This window comes from Zootermopsis nevadensis, unplaced genomic scaffold (genome assembly GCF_977971745.1).
Source record: "Zootermopsis nevadensis isolate Lab colony 2312 unplaced genomic scaffold, Znev_1.0 Znev_ptg000009l, whole genome shotgun sequence".
NCBI lineage: Eukaryota > Metazoa > Arthropoda > Insecta > Blattodea > Termopsidae > Zootermopsis > Zootermopsis nevadensis.
This window is the reverse complement of record NW_028259141.1, coordinates 5,576,452-5,598,510: the sequence shown is the minus strand read 5'-3', so window position 1 is coordinate 5,598,510 and position 22,059 is coordinate 5,576,452. Positions and strand designations below refer to the sequence as shown.

Genomic DNA, 22,059 nt, shown 5'->3' with positions numbered 1-22,059 from the left:
TTACTCCCAAGCCCAGTCTAGTACCAGATTAGAGATCAAGCCTCCAACTTAGGATCGAGGACATGATAACTGGTGTTGCTTTTTCAGAGGTATTGCATACCTTGCAGGGCAGTGACAGATGAATACACAGCAATGTTGGAATAGTGATTAGCAGAGAAACAAGGAAGAACTTGTCAAAAAAATAACTGTTCCAGCACCATTTTGTCAACCATAAATGTCACTTGAAGTCACCCGAGATTGAATCTGAGATGACAAGCACTTAGTATTGTCAGCTATGGCAGAGTCCTGACATATACTACGGTATTTAATAACCATTCATAAAAAGCCATGTATGTTTTGCTGTGTTCTGCAGCCAAAAAATGAATTCATTTGCCTTTCCGGGTGGGTAAGACTTATAAGAGATATGTTCATCATAAATATAATATGTTCTGAATTTTCACACCTCCATTCCAAACTTACAGGAAAATGTTTATAAATGAATATTCAATATACAGTATGGGGAAACTATTATCACCAGCATATGCAAAGAATACAAGTTTGATACTAATCGCCAAATTGCACATGGATATTCATTTATTACAGACACAGCTAAGCTAAGAACACATCAGAAATTTTATCATAAGCTGGCAACACTCGATCTAATTCAAAATTTGTTCGACAAACTTCAGTGTCTCCTGCACCACAAGCAAGAAACATCATACAAATAGTTCCACGGGGATAAATTTATCCTCACCATCCGTAAATCAAACCTGTGATGGAACGAGATTTGAGGCCCTCGCAGTGGCAAAGATGTCGATTCCAGCATTATAACGTACTTTCATTAGAATTCCTTCATTTTATGTGCATAAGTCAACAAGTGGAACACTGTAACATGCCACAGACCTTATATGTACCTACAAGAAACACTAAATTTTATATTCAAGCTACGTGGTTGTACTCTAGAGACAAAGGCAAGAAAGTACATGAGTTACGATTCAAACTACATACAAATAATCTTGAACAAAACACATTCCTGGTTAGTATGTCAATGCACTACTGCCCATTCATACCCAAATTTCAGCGGTGGCAGCCATAAAAAAAACATGCAACGCTAATATTAAGCAAGATGCTAACTAAATATGTACAGTTACATTCAGCAGATCTAATGTTTTACATTCAAGGAAGTTGAACATTCTCATTAAAGTGGGTGGATTCCTGGGTTAGATCACAAAGCAGTTGGGCATGAATGAATAAACATGCAAAAAAAATTCCCCTTCCGATAATGGGCGTTAGTATGTTACATAATATATTCAAATATGGATGCGTACGGCAGTTCTGCTCGTCACTGCCATCTTGACAGTTGTTAAAACCGTCACACCGGTTGCTCTTCGGGATGCAGTACTTGTTTGCACATGTAAACTCATCCTCTTTACATGCTGCAAGAAGCAACACATTCATCACACACAGCCTGTCTTTCATCAACAAGTTCACTCACCACTGTCAGACATGCAGGCACTGAAATGCAGTGGCTTAAACAATATCACCTCAAATGTGTTAATAACAAAAATAAGTATTAACAGTAAAATTACATGTACTTGTTTCATCATAAACCTAAACAAAATGAATTGCCAGCCACATTGTACATTATTTACACTGTACCATTATCAAACTATTTGTATATACAATATCTAGTTATGTAAGCAACTAATTAACTAAACAAATGACTTTACTATCATATTAAAACACAAAGCATCAACGCCTCTTTTAACAAACCTTTCCACGAGGCAATTCATTTCACATTGCGACAACCCATTTATCTACAATTCATTTCAATGTTATCCTTTCTTCTTTGCAGCAGTCTTTCGAGAACTTGAATAACGGCAGATTATACAACTTCAAGGCCTCGTATATTATATCAACAAACTAAATTAATGATAAACATGATGATGATGATTATGGCAATTTCACTGTTTAAGATAAGCACAATGTTAACTCAGAAAAACAAGTACATGCAATATTTACTGAATCTGCCAACTGCCTAACACCAGAACTACATTTATAAATCAGTAATGAGATTAAATAATCCTCAATCATCTAAAACAAAGCTCAGTGTAAGCTCTGAAACTGAACGAGAACCTCAACGTGCCCTACAATTTCTACATCAGCAGTATTGCCTAACCAAACTAAACTTCTACAAAAAAACAAAACAAAAACTGTTCAATATAGTAGTAAAATCTATCTTCATTATAACTTAAATATCATTCACTTGATTTTGTGATAAGAGGCAGCAATGACCTTGACTTCCAAGCTACTGATACAGAAATGTGGTAATGTCATCACAAATGGAATTACAGCTACCAAAAACCACCCAAAAGGCATTCTTTTAACACCTGATGTTATTCAGGTGTCCAAGAAGTTCCGTCTTGTAAGCCATCCATCGTGAAGATGATCACGACCATAATCAGTTCTCATAATTCACAATTCAACTTAGATCAAAGCCTATTCTGAAACAACTAGCATGGAAGCAAGACTTAAAAGAACTATACATACTGTGATTGTGTGATTAAAGAAGTAACTGTAGAAGTTCAGTTATATCACACAAAAATCAAGTATGTATATACTTAATACATAGGGGCATAAATAATTTTACCTAATTTTTTAAAATATATAAAATATCAAAACTCTTCAAAATTGAAATTACATATCTCATTGAGTTGTTTATTTTTTTGTTTTGATTCTTTCAGAATTTTTAAATAAAGGAAGTTTGCTTTCCAACATTTAGAGTAAAACCCCAGTATCAAATGCCTATGAAATCTGAATTTTCCAGATGAAGCATGTGAAATGTATGACCAACAGGTAAGCAGGCATGGCCTCTACACAAATTAATTTCACACTCTTCCTTCACAGAGCACATTAAAATCAGACCTATCATCATGAATGTTGTGCTCATACAAAATCACAAGGTAAAATCCCTCACCTACAGGGCTTAGTCAGTCTTGAACTCTAGAATTAAGAGTTCAGTGGTACACTACCGCAATGCACAGCCAGCTGGATTGCACACGAGCTGTGACGCACGATCAATAAAGATTAAATTAACAGAATAGAAATTATGAGAACTGCCTAACAGGTAAAAATTATTAAATGACCTGTCACCTAAAAAAAATTATTCTATGCAATATATAATACAAATAATATGGGCCAAGCAAAAAGTTAACAAACACATAAACACACACAAGATGCAGAAAAACTTACACATAAGCAACAGGACGGAACAACACAATGAGTGGGCAGATTAGCTGGGACAATCTAATTACCGACTGGTTACAAACTGTGTACAGTGTAGCTACTATTACTAATTAAGGAAACTATCATTTGGAAATTAAGAACTGCAAACACACATTATAGCATCTCAGTATAAGTAATATAAGTGTATGGAAAAAATTCATAACATTTAAACACTGCTTTTATTTCAAAAACATAAATACTTACTTACTCTAAGCCTTTTGCTTCAAACCATGTTCAATTGTATGAATTTTTAGACACAAGAGAACCAGCTAACAAAAGAACATGAATTTTAATATCACATCATTTATCATCGCTAAAAATAGTCTGAAAGATCTCTCTTTTTGTATTAGCTACACAGAACAATTTCAACCACTTCAAATTATACTCTGACTTTAAAAAACATGGACAGCAGTTTAAGTTACATTTCTCAATATGAATGCAAATTTATAACAAACAACATTACTGAATACCAAACATAATGGTCCCCAGAAAGCAATATTGGAAATATGTCTTTTATACATATACAAACTTTATTTGTTATTACAAAAAAATTATTATAAATACAGAGATTAATCAAAATGAGGTCATATTATTTAAAATGGAATTTGTTCTTCTGACCATCCACATTCAACCTCCATATTACTAGCACCTCAATTCTGCACCTCTTTAAAAAAAATAGCTTCGTGAACAGCGCACAAGACTATTCACGCCATTTAAAATTAAAGCCTCTATCTTCATTTACATTAAAAACTTCAAATAATGTCTACTTACGCAATTAGTAGCTACTCTATACATCAGTGGAAATTGTAACATTACAGAATGAAATTTTATGACAAATGACAAAACACATGAGAATTAATTTGACAGACATGAATAACTACAGAGAGAGCCATTTCAGTTTATCTTACTCTCAACATCACCATCATAAAAGTACCACATCTATTACAAAATTCTCAACCGGATTTGTAAATAAATATCCCTTAAGCTTTAAATGTCACTATTTTATTTCAACGTGCAACCAGTAATATCAAACATCACAAATATTTTGATTATGAAACATTTTATTCAAATATCATCAAAGAATTATGGTCTGATTCCTCCAGCAGCCGCTGGAAGCTCATTGCCTAATCTACAAAGTGAGAAACAGCACCATTTTTTGGCGTCCCGCTAGAAACACTTGGAATTGCATTCAATACTCAACATTTATAGGCATATTGTGGAGTTATAAGTACTATAAATATAATATATAAAATCATACATTCAATCAAAACTGTTTACCCTTCAAGAGTTTGAATGCATGATTTCATATATCAGGACTGTGCGGTATGCAAGGTTTCAAGACTATAAATATAATCTCAGGCAAACAGACGCCCCAAGTGTGAAAGCAAACAAGAACTGAACTCGATGAAGAGCAGAGCAACAGTGTGAAAGAGAACAATGATACGAATAATCGGGACTGTGATCTGTGAAGCATCAATGTATTAATCCAACAAATAATCAACCTGTACTTAGAAGTGTTAAATAAATCCATCTACTGTTAGGAACCCACTTTGAAATAACTAATTTTGCCACAAAATCTAACTACAGACTTTTCTTCAGCGTCAGTTGGAGATCCGACAGTGTACCTGCCAGTACATATAGTGGCCTACATAGTGACAAGATGGTGGTCTCGAATAGGGGTCAGCAACGGCCCTTCACCCCCAAACTCTAGCTGAATTCTTCCCCTCCTATGATCCTGACGCCGATGTCCCTCTGCCCGACCCATCAGGAGAAGTGATATAACCCAACAACAGTCGCTAGGAGCAGAAGTGTTGATGTGGCAGTAAAATGGTGACTTAAGCCTAGAAAGTGTTTCTACATGCTAAACTTCAATTTTACAGAATCTGTTGCCAATGTTCAACAGCACTTTAGAAGGAAGTTCCATAAAAATGTTCTATATGCAAATTCAATCTGAGAGTAATATAATAAATTTCAAGACACAGCATTACCAACAAGACAACACTCCAAAACTAAATTAAAATATGAACTTTTATGGAACTATAAAGAGTGTCATTATATGAGCCCATGATACTCTCACAGTGGAGATCTGATGTCCATCTTCAGAAGAAATATTTGTATCCACCTACATTTCCACACAGAATTACTACAAAGAAGACCAACACCAACAATGACATAATATATTAAAAGGCACTACAGATTAAAATTGTTGCCAAGCTACCATCACAGCAAAAAAAAAAAAAAAGAATCTGAAGAAATTAATAATAATATCCAAATAGATAAATATCAGATATTACTGGTTCACTATAAATAATACTGTTATTTTACTGAAAATCTGAAATGGCCTTTTAGTATGTCTACACGAGTAATAACACAGACTATGCCTGTACACAAAATTTGAATTTGTATAACTTACGACAAAATTTTTCATCAGAATCATCGTTGGGACAATTGACATATTCGTCACAGCGGAGTCTGCCATCAATGCAAGTTCCGTCCGCACATGTAAACTGCCATTGTGAACAGTTTCCAGCAATACTAACTGTAAATGTTCAATGAGTCACATTCGCTGAACGACTCGCAAACGCATTAGTCACAACATCACTTACTGCTTTAGCAAACAATACCTCAATTGAAATGGGGACTATGTTACAAGCACACCACATGCAAGTTGCTTAAATTCTATAAACAAAATAAAAAAATGTAATATAAGTTACTAAATACCAAAATTGTCATAATTAAGATTTCAAATGGGCTCTTGATTAAACCTGCCCACCTTGCCTAGATTCATATACTGATACTGGGATACTGGGAACGACCTGTTCTTCAAGTGCCTGAGCACTGCGGGTCCCAACTTTTTCGTTGGCTTGATCTATAGACAGTCGGTAGGACTCCTTGGACGAGGGATCGGCCCGTCGCAAGGCCTCTACCTGTACACAGGACAGCACAACACAGAAAGACTCAGACAAACATCCATGGCTTGAGTGCGATTCAAACCCATGGTCCCTGCGACCGAGCAGCAGAAGGCCCACGCCTCAGATCGTGAGGCCACTGCGGACCCCTAGATTCATATAACTAACAGCAAAATTTGTCATGCAAATTATTGAAAACCACCATGAACAGTAAAGCCACGAATGCATGAAACTATGTAAATTTCAAAGAATTTGCTATGAAATATGTTTTAATTTATTTACAGAAACGATGGAAAATTTTGAAAAATACCTCTGAAACTAATTAATCAACTCTAAATGACACTAAACAATTTTTTTGGGCTTAGGGTAACTTTTTCCTATGATAGTCAACAATATAATATTGAACAATCATGATAAGCTTTCAGGCAAGAAATACTGATATGAAATGTAAGCATGTCATTTCCTAGCAGTATCACTGTGGACACTCTGCTAGTGTTCATAAACTCTCTAACATGATCATTTAAGGCAAGCAACTTTGACTATATAATGTGATGTGCATACTCCCCATACAATTAAAAGGCAGTCACATGAAGTTCAAATAAAGTAATATAAATAACCATGTGCATATAAAACCAAAACTGAAATAACAGCATGCAGATCAAAATGCAATGTAACCAACTCGCAGTTTCATTCAAAAACAAAAATACACTCCACATATTAAGAATAACAGTATTCAAACTGTGACAAGAATTATAAATAACATTCACTTTAGGAAAAATTTGTCAGATGAGTAAAACTTCTTCCAGAAAACTGAAATTAAAGTTACTTATTGTAAGAGAAAAAGAATTCATGCTCTTGTAGTACTCACGGCAATTCCGTTCATCAGAATCATCTCTGGGGCAGTCTTGGCGTCCATTACACCTTAGCCTTCGGTCAATACAGGTCCCATAATCACACTGCCATTCATCAGGTTGGCAAACTGCACAGAACAGAAATTTAATGGTCAGTCACTGCCCCATAATATGTAAGTTACAAAAAGATACAAAGTATTGTTCTGAGATGTTAAAACATAAATAATTCAATTTTATATGATGTTAATAAAATAACTTCAGTATTACAAAAAAAATAATCAAACACCATGGTTTAGGGAGTAGTAACGTCTCCTGAGTGGTGTGGAGCACAAATTTCAGCCTGGAGCCTGGCGGTCATCGCAAATTTGTTGGGGTTTCCTTCAGTCCCACAGAAAAATGTCTAACATTAAAAAATAAGCCATATCTTCTTCCCATACTTTCCTGGATAAATCACTTTCCATTCAAAATTATAACCTCTGTAGGTCACACAGTACCAATAAATGAGCGAAAAATACAGTGCCAATAGGAAAACTACATATTACTTTACTTAACAATCTAAATTTAATTCAGTGCTAAACCATACTCATAAACCATAAATGTAATTCTACACTCAAAATATATTAATGTATTATTTATATCTATTCTGCATACCAAAATAAAGTTCTTTATTTTTCATAAAATTTAACTTGATAGTTTGCAAATCAATAAGATTGCATACAATATTTATTGTTTATTACAGAATATTCAGTATTCACTAAGATTTGTGGTACCAACAGCTGTTTGTGAGCAACTATAAAAGTTTATTACACTTTCAAATTTCTAAATAAAAAGCATTTATATTTAGTCATTTTTTGCGTAACACGACTGAGACCAAAGGAAAATAATGAAAGCCTTTCACATCTGACCAAAAACAACTGAAGTAATCAACAATCAGCGTCACTTTCTCCAAAAGAATTATACAGTAAGCGACTGTTAACACTCATATATAAATATCATATTTACATCATGCATTTTTCAAATGACAACCACCAAACTGACTCATGGCAGTATTATAATTATAACTATAATGGTGAAAATACTGCCATGTAAACTTGAAGACAAGGTCGTGCAGTATGCAGTGTGGAGGAAACCTAACCAAAGAAATTTAGGTTAGGTTATCTAACCTAAAACATAAACCAGCTACATCCCAACACATTAAATCATGGAATTCAGCTACAAATTCATTGGTTTTACACTTGAAGGGTAACCAGGATGGTCATCAACTTTGAAGGATACTAGTCCCACAACACTGCATCTCCAAATGCACTTTGGATTACTAAATAAGTTTCAGTTGCAACATTACTGATCATCTTGCAAAATACAACGAACACATAACGTTCTGTACTATCAGACACATAACTGATATGCAACAAATGCTCTTACTTAAAACACTGATTATAATGAAATGCAATGATGGCATTTGCTATAAGAAAGTCTAAATGTGGCAACATGTCCACGCAAGTTCACTGCAAAATATAATGTACATTGTCCCGTAATTTCGTTCTTAAATCAACTCATGACAAAAACAATAAGACTTCTTGCCCAGAATTCATACACATGCCAAATTTGTACACAATCTCTCTTGGATTACAGTGTTCCAGTTAGGTGACATAAACCTAGTACAGGAATTCGATATAAAAATTAAATCTTATATAATAGAAATACACATTAGTTTTAATGTGTTTCTATATTTTGTCTAAAATTTCAATCAAAATTTCTTCATTCACCTTCCACCCTTGAAGATACTTCCCTTATTTCAGCAAAGTGGTGCGAATGATTATGTTTTATGTTTAACATGAAGCTGCCGACAGATAAAGATTATTTTCCTGCAGACATCCTGTCCTACAAGTCATAAGTTGTTAATATTATATTTGGATAATGGAAGTTCATAATCCAGCAGTATTGAGAAACGTGCGACTTCAGCTATTGCAAACAGACCGTGAGAAACGTTGATAGTTTAACAACATTTCAGCAAACACTGCAGCTGCCATCTTCAAGGTAAACATTTGCAGAAACTTTGTGCCTAAAATTTGAAGTTACACGCTGAAATCCAGCCATATAACTTCAAAACAATACTAAGCAATTTACCTCACGGGTTAACTAATGAACAATATTATATTCTACGTATTTTAAAACACATTTTTAAATACGTGCAAGTCTCACCAACATCACTGCAGTCTAACTCATCGCTGAAGTCGTAACAGTCAGCGTGTTTATCACACTTCCTCCTAATATCAATGCAGGTGCCATCACTACACGCAAACTCTTCAGGGCCACACACTACACAGCAACGACAACAAACAAACAAACACCTTATGAAGAACACACAACAAAAGACACAGTGAAGTCCTGCTAGATTCCATGGAGGTACTTGGTGGAAGAGGATGTATAATACGTATTCATTCTTAATTTCAGAATTTCAGCGTTAGATCATGGTGGTCAGATACACACCCCAACTGTGCTTTACCCCATGGTAAATGAACTCTGGTAGCCACTGCATGGGAGGCTGTGGTCTCTAGAGAGTCTAGACAAAGGGTCTAAAAGAAAAACCCTTTGTCCTTAACAGGAATCAAACACCAGTCATTCACCCCAAATTCAGACATAATCTGAATGATCTAACCCCAGTTCATACAATCAAACAGAACAAACAATTATTACTTCCTTAATTTCCAACATTTATAAGGTATTTAAATTTTTTATTGCTTTCAAAAACCAAAAACATTTCGAAAGATGGATCTGCCACCAAATAACGGGAGACACACCTACTCAACTGGGTCCAGCAGACAGAGATATTCTTGATCAGAAGACAGATCAAGAAATCTCAGTCTGTAACAAGTCACCAAAGACATTCAGAAAAGAACATACAAGCAGCTATCATTACAGAATAAAACTTACATTTAATTCAGTTCCTGGTTTGTTTCTCATTATAAACAGTATAAAAATGCACATTCACAGTCACAAAAAATGCTTATTCGTAGTTCATTATTTCTCCTATTCATTCAGAACAGATAATGGCTGCCAGATTAAATGAAAAAGCATTAATAATCTACTATGCCATCCAGACTACAAAAAAAAATTCAATTTTGATGCAAACACATATCCAAGCAGGAAGAATACTCAACACGAAATCAACATGCTTCAGATTGGAAAATAAGCAAAGGTCAGACCCGAAGTGTACAAAATGAGGTATGTTCTGATCCCAGAACCCAGGGGCCACAAAAAGGAATCCAATATACTGCTTTTGGGCACACAACTTCAAAGGGTCCAGAACACAGCTTCATTTCACTCAAAAAATAATTTCACTTATAATACACTTCCTAACCTCATATTAGACAGTATTATTCACTCTGCAAATATCTTGACCTTACAAACAAAATATTACAGCATAGTCATGAGTACACAAAAATTTATGTCACTTGTGACAATTGTTCACAGTGCAATGAAAAACCAACATTCAGTAAAGCAAGAAATGAGTCATTTTATGAATTATAATCATTCTCATGATGCATCAGCCTTGGCTTTAATCCATTACTTATTCACAACATAACAGGATTATTCTTTTTGGTGGTGGTGGTCTGGGTTGTTATGATACGTAGTCCATTAGTGAATGTATACCAACATTTCGAAGGAACATTCTTCCTCCACCTTCAGGCCTGACATTCCTCAAAAACAATGGTACATAACCAAGATATAATATACGTCACAGCAAACCAAAAGACCAGTGCCATTCGATGTGAGAAGGGCCAGAGATGTCTCAGCAAAATTCTGGCATCCCATTACAAGGTCAACCTTGGTCGGAGAAGTTTGTAAATTACGTTTCGTAGTTTATTTAATTATTCCTTCTCAATTGCATGAGGTATAATGTTCTACCAAACGGGAGGATGATGATGAATTATTAAGACTGCAATAGCAAGCAATCATGACCTGTTTCAAAGTACCATCACAATTTCCAATACGGTTTTCCAGTTACCAGTTTCGGGTATCTTCAGGTATTCAGAACGTTATTGAAATTGCTGCGTTCCTTTGAGAAACGATAACTTCTAGGGTAACAAACATGCGATCGAATATCATGCAGTGAGAGTCCTTCAACAAGAGAGTTGGAAAGCCTGCATCATTCTGCTTTCAGAACCGGACACCAGAGAGCCCACCCGACACTTGCTGTGCTCTACATGATACGACAGTCTGTTCCCGACATTGTAGATTCACATTTCGGATTGCGTATGGAAATTTTAGCGGCACACTTCCAACAGGTTATGAAACGGATGCTGCAAATTTTGCAAAGCTTTTCACTGCGTTCACAAAATGTCTGACTCCAAAATTATATTTACAATTTGAATTCACCACAATTTTTATTTTACGCTTATAGGTTATGTAATGACGTATGAAATGTATTTAGCCACCAACTTAAAACTTGTGTTATTATGGTAACGTGCTGAATTAACAAAGATAGCAGACACGAAAATATATTAAATAAAACCTAATAAGCCACACAAGTAAATTAACATAAAAAGGTATGAAATTCATGTACAACTGAATAATTCCGAATCATTTGCAATAACCCTCTACATTTCCAATTCGTCAAAACGAACCAAGCTTTGTTAAAAACAGTGTAAAAGTTGCGGTGGTAGCGACATCAGGACCTACAATACAAAATATTATCAAAATTAGTACAACGATTCTCCAGTTACGAAACCACGTAGCATAAAAATCACTTTTAATTATTAGGAAAACCATGAGGCATACGATAAAGTAGGTTAGGCATTAAATGTTTCATTTTCTCCTCTAACTCTTCGAAATATACTCGTATTTTCGTTCCGATAAAAATATTAACTAGTTGCAATCGATATGCTAGCAGAAAATTGCATAAGTTACGTCTTCATACAAAATGTCCGTTGTTGTTGCAAAGATTGTAATAAAAATTGAATATGTAGACACGTGTTAATAACACTAGATAATATGAAATGTTATGTGAATCCACTCAGCGATTTTCGTGTTGTAACATGCGAACGGACAGACAAGTGGCTAATATAAAAGGTTCAATTTTGGAAGCTTTGTCGAGAAAGCTACTAAAACAGAAAATCAAGAGTGGTCGAAAAAGGTAGAAAAAGTTCCCAAAATCCCTCGCCTTCGAAAAAGTAAAACCGTGTCTCCCGATGAGAACCCAAAAATTACCCAACTCTGCACGTAACCAATTCTCCAGCAACGAAATCAAATAATTCTACGTCCCAGATATATACAACCCACACGACACGAATCTCAACCAGATTTTTCTAGTTCACTTCCTCAAAATCAGAAGATCAACTTTTATATTATCATACCAATCTTCAGTGTTTTCGACTTTCGAATCTCCCCTATCAAAATTCTGTAAGCATTCCTTGTTTATCCAGCCCTCTTTAACCTCCTTGATGAAACAATATTTCCAAAACTAAACGAGCTGAAATGTCCTCTACATACTTTAACCAGCATTTTCTTTCCTTCTCTCTCGTAGAAGGACAAAGCTTGGTCTTATTACTATAAAAATGTCTGCCCCTTTACTGGGGTCAACGAGCCATTGACACTGCCCGAAGAATATATCAGTATTATTACATGTATCGCACTCATGTTATTAACGAGACTACGCTACATAAATCCGATCTCATACAGAAGGATTGACCAGATGCCACACAAGAACAAGACGGCGGGCAGAGAAACACTCCATCTTTTGGCTCCCGTAAGACACGACAGAAACAAAACAAGAAGTAGCCACTTACGAGGTGCGATCGGAAAGTTTCAAGACTGTGTCAATAGAGGGCGAACCGGATGTAGTACGAGCTTCTGCTGCTAGGGGGTGCGGCCTACATTCATAGTGAAGCAGTGTGCCAGCCGGCATCATCGAATTAGCATTTGTTTCTTAGTTACGGGCGTTTTGGTAGTGCACTCTCCTGCGATTTCGGAATGGCGTGTGCATCAAATTTTGCCAAAGACTCGCCAAAACGGCTACGGAAACCTATGAAATGCTAAAGCAAGCATTTGGGGAGTCCGCAATGGGTCGTGCACAAACTTTTGTGTGGCATTCACGTTTTAAAAATGGCCGAACCTCTGTCGATGATGACGAGCGTTCTGGACGACCATCTTCGAGCACAACGCCCGAAAATGTTACGAAGATTCGGCAGGCCATTCACGAAGATCGACGTCGTACCATCAACGACTTGTGCGACATTGTTGGAATAGGCTATGGGACCTGTCAGCTGATTCTAAAGGAAGAACTCCACATGCGACGCATCATGACAACGCGCCAGCGCACACCGCCCCCAAAGTTCGGCAGTTTTTGGCCTCAAACACCATGGCCGTCATCCCGCACCCTCCTTATTCGCCGTGTGACTTCTTCCTCTTCCCAAAGACGAAAATTCAGCTAAAGGGAAGGAGATTTGAGACGATAGAAGAGATTCAGGCAGAATCGCAGATGGTGCTTGATAGGCTGACAAAGAAAGATTTCCAGGGATGCTTCCAGGCTTGGCAGCGGCGCTGGGATCGTTGTGTTCACTCCCAGGGGAACTACTTCGAGGGTGATGGATGAATTTAATACCTGAGATAAGTGTACGGGTTTTTATAGGCGCAGTCTTGAAACCTTTCGATCGCACCTCGGACAGCCAGATGATACAGCGACGTTAAACATTCGGGCCAACCTGCAGACGTGCAGCCAATAAACTGACGTAATTTGGTAAAGTGACATTAGATTACAGAAGTTCAAACAAAGAAGTGTATCACAGTAAAATCGATATGCTGTTATTATGTTCACGTCACGGCTTCACAACAAACGATAATGGACACTAATCGAAACGAAGCCAATCGATTAGTCGGTGGCGCGCACACACACAATCGTTGTAATGGTCGCACACTTTCAACTACTGAAAAACTAGACAAAGGACACTCCAAGGGTTTCTGCCACCCAATTCGGATCCCTGACGGATTTATTACGGGGGTGTGCAACCTCTGAACCTGACAAGGATGAAGTAACAGATGACTGGAGAAAACTGTGCAAAAGGATCTCCATAATTTGTACTCTTTACCAAAAATTACTACGATGACCAAATCAAAAGGAATCAGATGGACGGGACATTAGCACACAAGGAAAGTGAGAAATACGTATAAAATGTAAACTGAAAAACCTCAAGGAAAAAGACCACTCCGAAAACTAAACGAAGACGGAAAAATTATATTTAAGGGATATTATTTAACAACAAATGGTGATGAATGTCTTGCCTGCAAGAGGTAGCATCAGCTTCTCAAAAATTACTCAGCTCCAAAGGCTCAAACTATTAAGTTTTTAGTGGAAACAGAAAGTTCAACAACACTAATGCCAAATCCCACCATCAAACAATCATAATCTAATCGCATGTAATTTCAAATCCATTAATGTCCTTCCGCAAGTGGAAGATTTCCAAGATAATTATACTTGAAAATTCTTTATGCGTTTCTTGTCTCCCCTTCTCCCACTAGCCTATCTCGGTTTACGAGGTGCGATCGGAAAGTTTCAAGACTGCGCGTATAAAAATCGCAGATGGTGCTTGGCAGGCTGACAAAGAAAGATTTCCAGGGATGCTTCCAGGCTTGGCAGCGGCGCTGGGATCGTTGTGTTCACTCCCAGGGGAACTACTTCGAGGGTGATGGATGAATTTAATACCTGAGATAAGTGTACGGGTTTTTATACGCGCAGTCTTGAAACTTTCCGATCGCACCTCGTGCAGATCTTGGTCGTTTTGGTCGTCAAGGAAGAAGCCAACGTTTCAGAGGAACATAATGTCTCCATCTATGCTTCCGCAAATATCACGATTAACCCTTTAAAGTCCAGTGACAACTACAACTGTAACTATAAATAATTATTCATTATGTATCTTTTTCATGTGATTCTCACTACAAACTTGGAAAACTTCCTTAAACATTATTAACCAGTTGATCTTTGTGATCGTAAAGTGTCGTGTTTTCTTTGAGGTACGGACTAAATATGTATTATCTGGATAAACCAGAGCTTCAAAGGCTTCGCCAAAGACATAACTTAAACTGCCATAATGAGAGGACTCAATATTAATTAGTTCCGAAACTTTATTAATTTTTTTTTCGTGTACCAAACTTTTAATTACCACGTGCTTTCCCCCTTTCTGAATCCCAAGAAGTTAGTACCGCTGTTATATTAATTAGTGCAACTATATTAAATGTGATCAGGTTAGTTTTGTGTAACATGAAACTGAAGAAAGACGAGAGGCCATATCAATTTTCTAATTGTTCCGAACATATTCGATAACAGCTGATAATCTTCAGAGCTATTTACTGTTCGTAGTGTACCTAGTTCCAGCCCACATTCTTATATGAAACAACTCTTTTACTTGTCTGAATTCAGATTTTACATAAAATGGGGAAGAAATCCCTCATTTCCTAGTATAAAAATTACCTTCTGTAAAGATATATCAATATAAAGCCATTCCACCATCCGAAAACGTCCTAAGGTACTCTGAACTTCCAACATCCAAAATTATAAAGGATGCAGTTGTGGTAAACGCTATTACTTCTGAGGTGATACTGTTGCGTCATATTGTGATGATTATAATTGTTTATTTTAACCGTCTAATCACAACTAACTCTAATATTCATTTAGTCTTTATAAAATTATTATTTAATTTACAGGCCGATTATAAAAAACCACTACAAACATTTCACCCACGCAGGATCACGCTATACGCGACATACATTGACGAAACAACATTTAATGTGATAACAAAGTACAATTAATCTAGAAGAGGATAACTTTCCGATATTTAATGGACATCTGACGAAGGATTGCATTTAGAATATTACATTTAAATTTATATCGATTATACACCTGAAGATGGTTCATTGAAAACCGAAACATGTCGTGAAAATGATGATGCTCTAATTGTAAATCGAACATTTCGATAGAAAGAGCATCATTTTAATATATTTTAAATATTGAATGTTAATTATAGTAATAATATTTTAATATTTAATAAAATATTTTATTGTGATTAGACGGTTAAAATAAACAACAGCTATTATTTCTAATGAAACTGGCCCTGTTTTCGCATAACACCAAATATCCACTAAAAAACACAAGCTCCCCCCACATCTAACCTAGACAGCGACAATTAGCACGCCACGTAGACCCAGAATTATTCTTTGCTTGCCTGTCAGATGCAACCAAAATTCAGATCCAGCAGTCAAACCAAGACGACGAACAAAGTTGATGCAGAGAAAATAATATTACCTCTCCAACAACTTTCTACATCCAGTCTAATTAATTTTCTTACGGCACTGACACACAGACACTTTCCAGACTCTACATAAAAGTTCACGATCACAGTCTGACAACTTCACCCAGTTCACAAATAACCCCTCTCCCCCCACCTTCTAAGCCTCCAAATCCAATCACAAACCTACGAAAGCATCAAAATTATTGAAATCTTGAATTAAACTTAATGAAAACCAACAACATTAAAGTGTAAAGGGTAAACGTGTTTCAAACTGATTCGACAACGCATGCTTAATCGACTTTAATACAAGCATTTATTTATATAATGTATTTGTTCACTTATTACTGATCCAAATCTACTTTTACAAACCTAATGTCACTAACGATATAACATTGAACAGAATCAAAAACATTAATAATAATAATAATTACGTCACGTGACCGTTAAATCGAAACAAGTCTCAAAAACAATTACATGCCCTCATACTACCTATATTATGTCATGTTTAAATTATTTCTTTCTTAAGAAACTCCGCAACGTTCGATTCTGATTGTCATAGCAGGTGAAAAACACAGCTGACATTTTAATTCTGTGGTCTAGGCAACACGGAGTTTTCCTCCGGGGGCTTCCCCGGTTTCTCCGTGGCATCCCAACAATTACTCCATTCACACACAGAAGAAGGCAATGGCAAACCACTTCTGGATCATCTGCCAAGAACGTATATGAACAGGTCCCAGTCCGAGAAAAGGATCGAAGGATCCTGTTCATATGGACCTGTCGTCAGACAGAACACTAAATAAAATAAACGTGACGGTAATTAAAGTGTATTTGTACCATTTTCAGGTAAACATCTCTTCTGTTCTGGCAGCGAGAGAAATGTCTTAACTATTGTATACTTACGCACGACCGGATATAAAGACGTTGTGGTGCCTGCCCCAACAAGAAATAATGAAACTAGATTTCTACAGTAAACACAGGCATTATTCATATTAACATCAGTCAACGGGGTTAAGCGACGAGAATTTCTACCACACATTGTTTCATTATCATAGTGTAAATTAAACCATGAGTTGCTGTCGTAAAGTTAATTAAACAAACATATAGCACTCAAGCTACCAGTCAGTATTAACTGCTTCTAAACTTACAAGACTAATAACACCTTCTCACCAACTCTGCGTGGTGTTCACCCGTATTTTGGAGGTCCTACGTTCAAACTTCGCCTCAGAGACCAGATATTCTGACGATTTTCGCAGTATTCCTCAGTCCTTCAAATTAAATGCTGTGGAACTAGCAACCTATACAAAGTTAGACCAGGGCTTCTTTCTTATAAACCTTTTCCATCGATTAGGCTGTGTTTCGGTATACATTTTCTGAACCTCCTCAATCACACAACCTGACAGCACACACGTAAGACACATTGCGGGAGTGGACATCTTGTTACCGACAGTTGCACAGAATCATGGGAGATGTTCACACATGGTGAACAGGTAAGGATTTGGCAGTGACCGTAACACATTACAAGATACTTCCAAAACATAGCGCCCGGAAGAAACAGAGTAAAATGCCAGTCGATAGCCTGTAACTCAAAACGCCATTTAAAATAATCCTCACTTATCATTCGACTTTAAACCAACGTTTCTTAAACAGTATACCGCCAATTCTTACACGAAATTTCTTATTAGCGCTTTAAAGTTATAAAATGGCTATATCTTATATACTTTTTAACTAGAATTTATAGTACATACAAAGAGGTTCATCAACGATACTTTAAACCAACATCATATAAAATTATAACGAGTGTCAGCTTTGTGTTTACAAAGGAAATTTTAATTTGATATACAAGCTACAGACAAGTGGCATGATCCCCACCCTTCTCGTATTGTTCTTTTAGCCCTAAGTTTAACCTTCCCTAATCGAAAGAGAGAAGTCCAATCTGTGGCCAGGACAGATTTAATCACCACCCTTCATAGCCCCACGGAGGTTGCATGGGAGCGGGCGAAGTGCGACAGTTTCCAAGGCAACCGTACACAACAGAGATCCCAAAAGTGAAATTTCATATTTAATTATTACACGAACTAAAAAATTAGCCGCTAAGAATGACTAACAATCTTAAATAGTAAGATATGAGGTTTTCACAGCCTATTGGCATATTCATCGCCCTGATGACGGAGGCAGTATGACCTCTGAAACGTTGGTTAACATCGACCAGACTACACAGCGCAACAACCCAGAAGACAGAAATCTTCATACTCATCGCCCTGATGACGGAGGCAGTATGACCTCTGAAACGTTGGTAAACATCGACCAGACTACACAGCGCAACAACCCAGAAGACAGAAATCTTCATACTAAGAATCGCCCTGATGACGGAGGCAGTATGACCTCTGAAACGTTGGTTAACATCAACCAGACTACACAGCGCAACAACCCAGAAAACAGAAATCTTCATCGCCCTGATGACGGAGGCAGTATGACCTCTGAAACGTTGGTTAACATCGACCAGACTACACAGCGCAACAACCCAGAAGACAGAAATCTTCATACTAAGAATCGCCCTGATGACGGAGGCAGTATGACCTCTGAAACGTTGGTTAACATCGACCAGACTACACAGCGCAACAACCCAGAAGACAGAAATCTTCATACTAAGAATCGCCCTGATGACGGAGGCAGTATGACCTCTGAAACGTTGGTTAACATCGACCAGACTACACAGCGCAACAACCCAGAAGACAGAAATCTTCATACTAAGAATCGCCCTGATGACGGAGGCAGTATGACCTCTGAAACGTTGGTTAACATCGACCAGACTACACAGCTCAACAACCCAGAAGACAGAAATCTTCATACTAAGAATCGCCCTGATGACGGAGGCAGTATGACCTCCGAAACGTTGGTTAACATCGATCAGACTACACAGCGCAACAACCCAGAAGACAGAAATCACAAATATTTAAAAAAAATTAACAATGTAACATAAAATTATGATTATTTAACTTTGCTTTATTAGAGAACATAATAAAATTTAATTCACTGATTAAAAAAGCGAACGCGAATCAACACAAATGCTGACAATCAAACACACATCGTAGTCTATACACTGACTTTATCTGTCAACAATTTATTTCCGTCAAACAATTGAATAAGTATATAAGAAATTTTAATCGTCTTTACATCTCGCCCGCCAGTGGCCTACATAGCCCAGCTGAAATTATTCTTGGCTGTCTCAGGAGCCATGGATGGGAAGCCTGAGGGGAAGAGACCGCTAGGGAGACCTAGACGTAGATGGGAGGATAATCTCAGGCAGGAGGAAGCCTGGGGTGAAGAGACCGCTGGGGAGACCTAGACGTAGATGGGAGGATAATCTCAGGCGGGATCTATGGGAGATAGGAGTTGAAGGAGACTGGATTTTGTTGGCCCAGGACAGGGTCCGGTGGAGGGCTTTGGTTAATTCGGTGATGAACCTTCGGGTTCGGTAAGCCATCTGGTTGGTTGGGTCCACTATTTGGGAAGCCTGAGGGGAAGAGACCACTGGGGAGACCTAGACGTAGATGGGAGGATAATATCAGGCAGGAGGAAGCCTGAGGGGAAGAGACCGCTGGGGAGACCTAGACGTAGATGGGAGGATAGTCTCAGGCAGGAGGAAGCCTGAGGGGAAGAGACCTCTGGGGAGACCTAGACGTAGATGGGAGGATAATCTCAGGCGGGATCTATGGGAGATAGGAGTTGATGGAGACTGGATTTTGTTGGCCCAGGACAGGGTCCGGTGGAGGGCTTTGGTTAATTCGGTGATGAACCTTCGGGTTCGGTAAGCCATCTGGTTGGTTAGTTAGTTAGTTAGTTAGTTAGTTAGTTAGTTAGTTAGTTAGTTAGTTAGTTTGTTAGTTCCAAGAGCCACTTCACTGCTCTGTCTTCAGGTGTAAGTTTAACTGAAACCAAATGAATGTCACCAAATGTCGAAAGACAAAGAACAAGTATTAATTATCCCACAATACTTCTTTGTGGGGAGACGTGACGCCATATTTTTGTTACGTGCAGTAATTCTAATTCGGCTTCTTGATTAAGCCGTGAGGTAACGCGTTATGAGAATCTCAGCGGTTTCATCCAGCGACTGTTTCTCAAATAAAAAGTGTAACCGTCTGAATCTACTGCCTGACTCCAACAAAAACAATTACAAAGATGGCGAAAAATATTACGACGGAAGCAAAAGTTAAAAATAAAGTTCTCCCCGCCCCTAGGGAAAATAACTTACACACAGAGAGAATATAAAGCTCCATTCATCCTCGTCATTTTACTCAAAATATTTAGCGTAGTTTAGTTAAATATTGCTGTAAGCAGCTAGCCTGTAGTCTCTTTCAATATCTAAAATATTTATTCCTGATTAAAATAGCGTACTTTAATTGCCAGCTGACGACGTCACAGAGATATTTTTTCTGTTTTTCGATTAAATAACTGATTTTAACGACCTTCGGTATGAATACTGTACCAAAAGAGGCCATCGAGACCTATAACTTTCACTCTCATCTTTGTTATGTTTAATTTTACTTTCCAATTATATAATTATTATTTCGTTTTGTTTCTATATTCTTTCATATTCATTAGTGTTTCTATGAATCATTTGCTTTGCAGGCCGATGTAGAACATCAAAAGCATTCACTTCAAAACAATACATTCGCTCCAATATGTGAAAATAATCTGGATATGAACATCACCAAAAAGCTACACAATGAAATTGTAACTGAGTTTTAAGTTTGTTGATACAATTTTACACCTGAAGATGGTTCGATGAAACCGAAACATGTTGTAAAAATGTTCCAAATGTAAATCGATTATTCGATGTGGAACATAAAAATGATATTTTAATTATCTTATTTGTAAATTTTAAATATAATTGTGATTAGACGGACAAAACCGAATAATTAACCTATAACTTCATAATTTTCCACAATTACAGTCACATGGCAAACGTAAGTTACAAATCTCAGAGGTGGGAGGCTTACCGTAAAAAATTCACACAATGTAGGGTCCGAAAACTGTGCATACGTGCAACTTTCCCCACGATAAATTTCTAGAAAGTAAAGCTTCAGAGAAGTACGTATTAAACTTCTAAACCTAAGAATATATTTTCAGGTTTCCAAAAATTAAACAAATCTTTAATTATATTTCCGCGGTAACGTCTCATTTTTGTTATTGCTGCATTATACAATGTAGACGTAAGCGTTTGTAACATTCACCTTTCCAACCACCACAAAATGAATCCACAGTGTAAGGGTTTTGCTTCTAAACAAAACATCTCATGTAAATGACGGTCTTATGGGCTGTTCCGGCAAGTAGTCTGGTATAAGTTCACAAACACTTCAAGGGTGTTTGCTTCCTCTATCCACTTACTTATTGGCCTGATAACGTAGGCAGCAAGTCCCTGAGAAACGTTGGTAAACTTCTACCAGACTACAGGGCGCTACAACCCAGAAGACAGCCATCTTCCCATTCTCCGCTGTCAGAACCTGAAATCTAATCGACATATACCATGAATAGCACTAAAAGAATACTCATGACTTCCTTGAACTTTATTTTACTTTAACTAAATTCAGCGTACGTTGCAAATAAATGTATACACAATTATAGATTGTTATTCAAACGTACAGGCGTTAGCCGCATATAAAATGCTTTAGATCAGTGGTTTCAACCTGGGGTACGCGAAGACATCTTAGGGGGTACGTGAAATTTAAAAAAATATTATTTTATGATAAA

The 22,059-nt window shown here is 37.1% G+C and overlaps 1 protein-coding gene across 28 annotated transcripts in view; it reads right to left on the bottom strand.

Moving 5' to 3' along the window:
- The window catches only part of trol (terribly reduced optic lobes), a 363,907-nt gene that overhangs the window by 103,911 nt on the left and 237,937 nt on the right, over positions 1-22,059 (bottom strand). For 17 of the 28 annotated variants that reach the window (XM_087345597.1, XM_087345586.1, XM_087345592.1 and 14 more), the window contains 4 exons: positions 9,227-9,343; positions 7,042-7,152; positions 5,678-5,803; positions 1,308-1,415 (listed from right to left, as the gene is read on the bottom strand). In XM_087345597.1, the coding sequence (XP_087201723.1) occupies positions 1,308-1,415; positions 5,678-5,803; positions 7,042-7,152; positions 9,227-9,343 (462 nt within the window). The remainder of the gene's footprint in view (positions 1-1,307; positions 1,416-5,677; positions 5,804-7,041; positions 7,153-9,226; positions 9,344-22,059) is intronic. The other 11 variants (XM_087345601.1, XM_087345605.1, XM_087345608.1 and 8 more) reach the window with 5 other exon arrangements.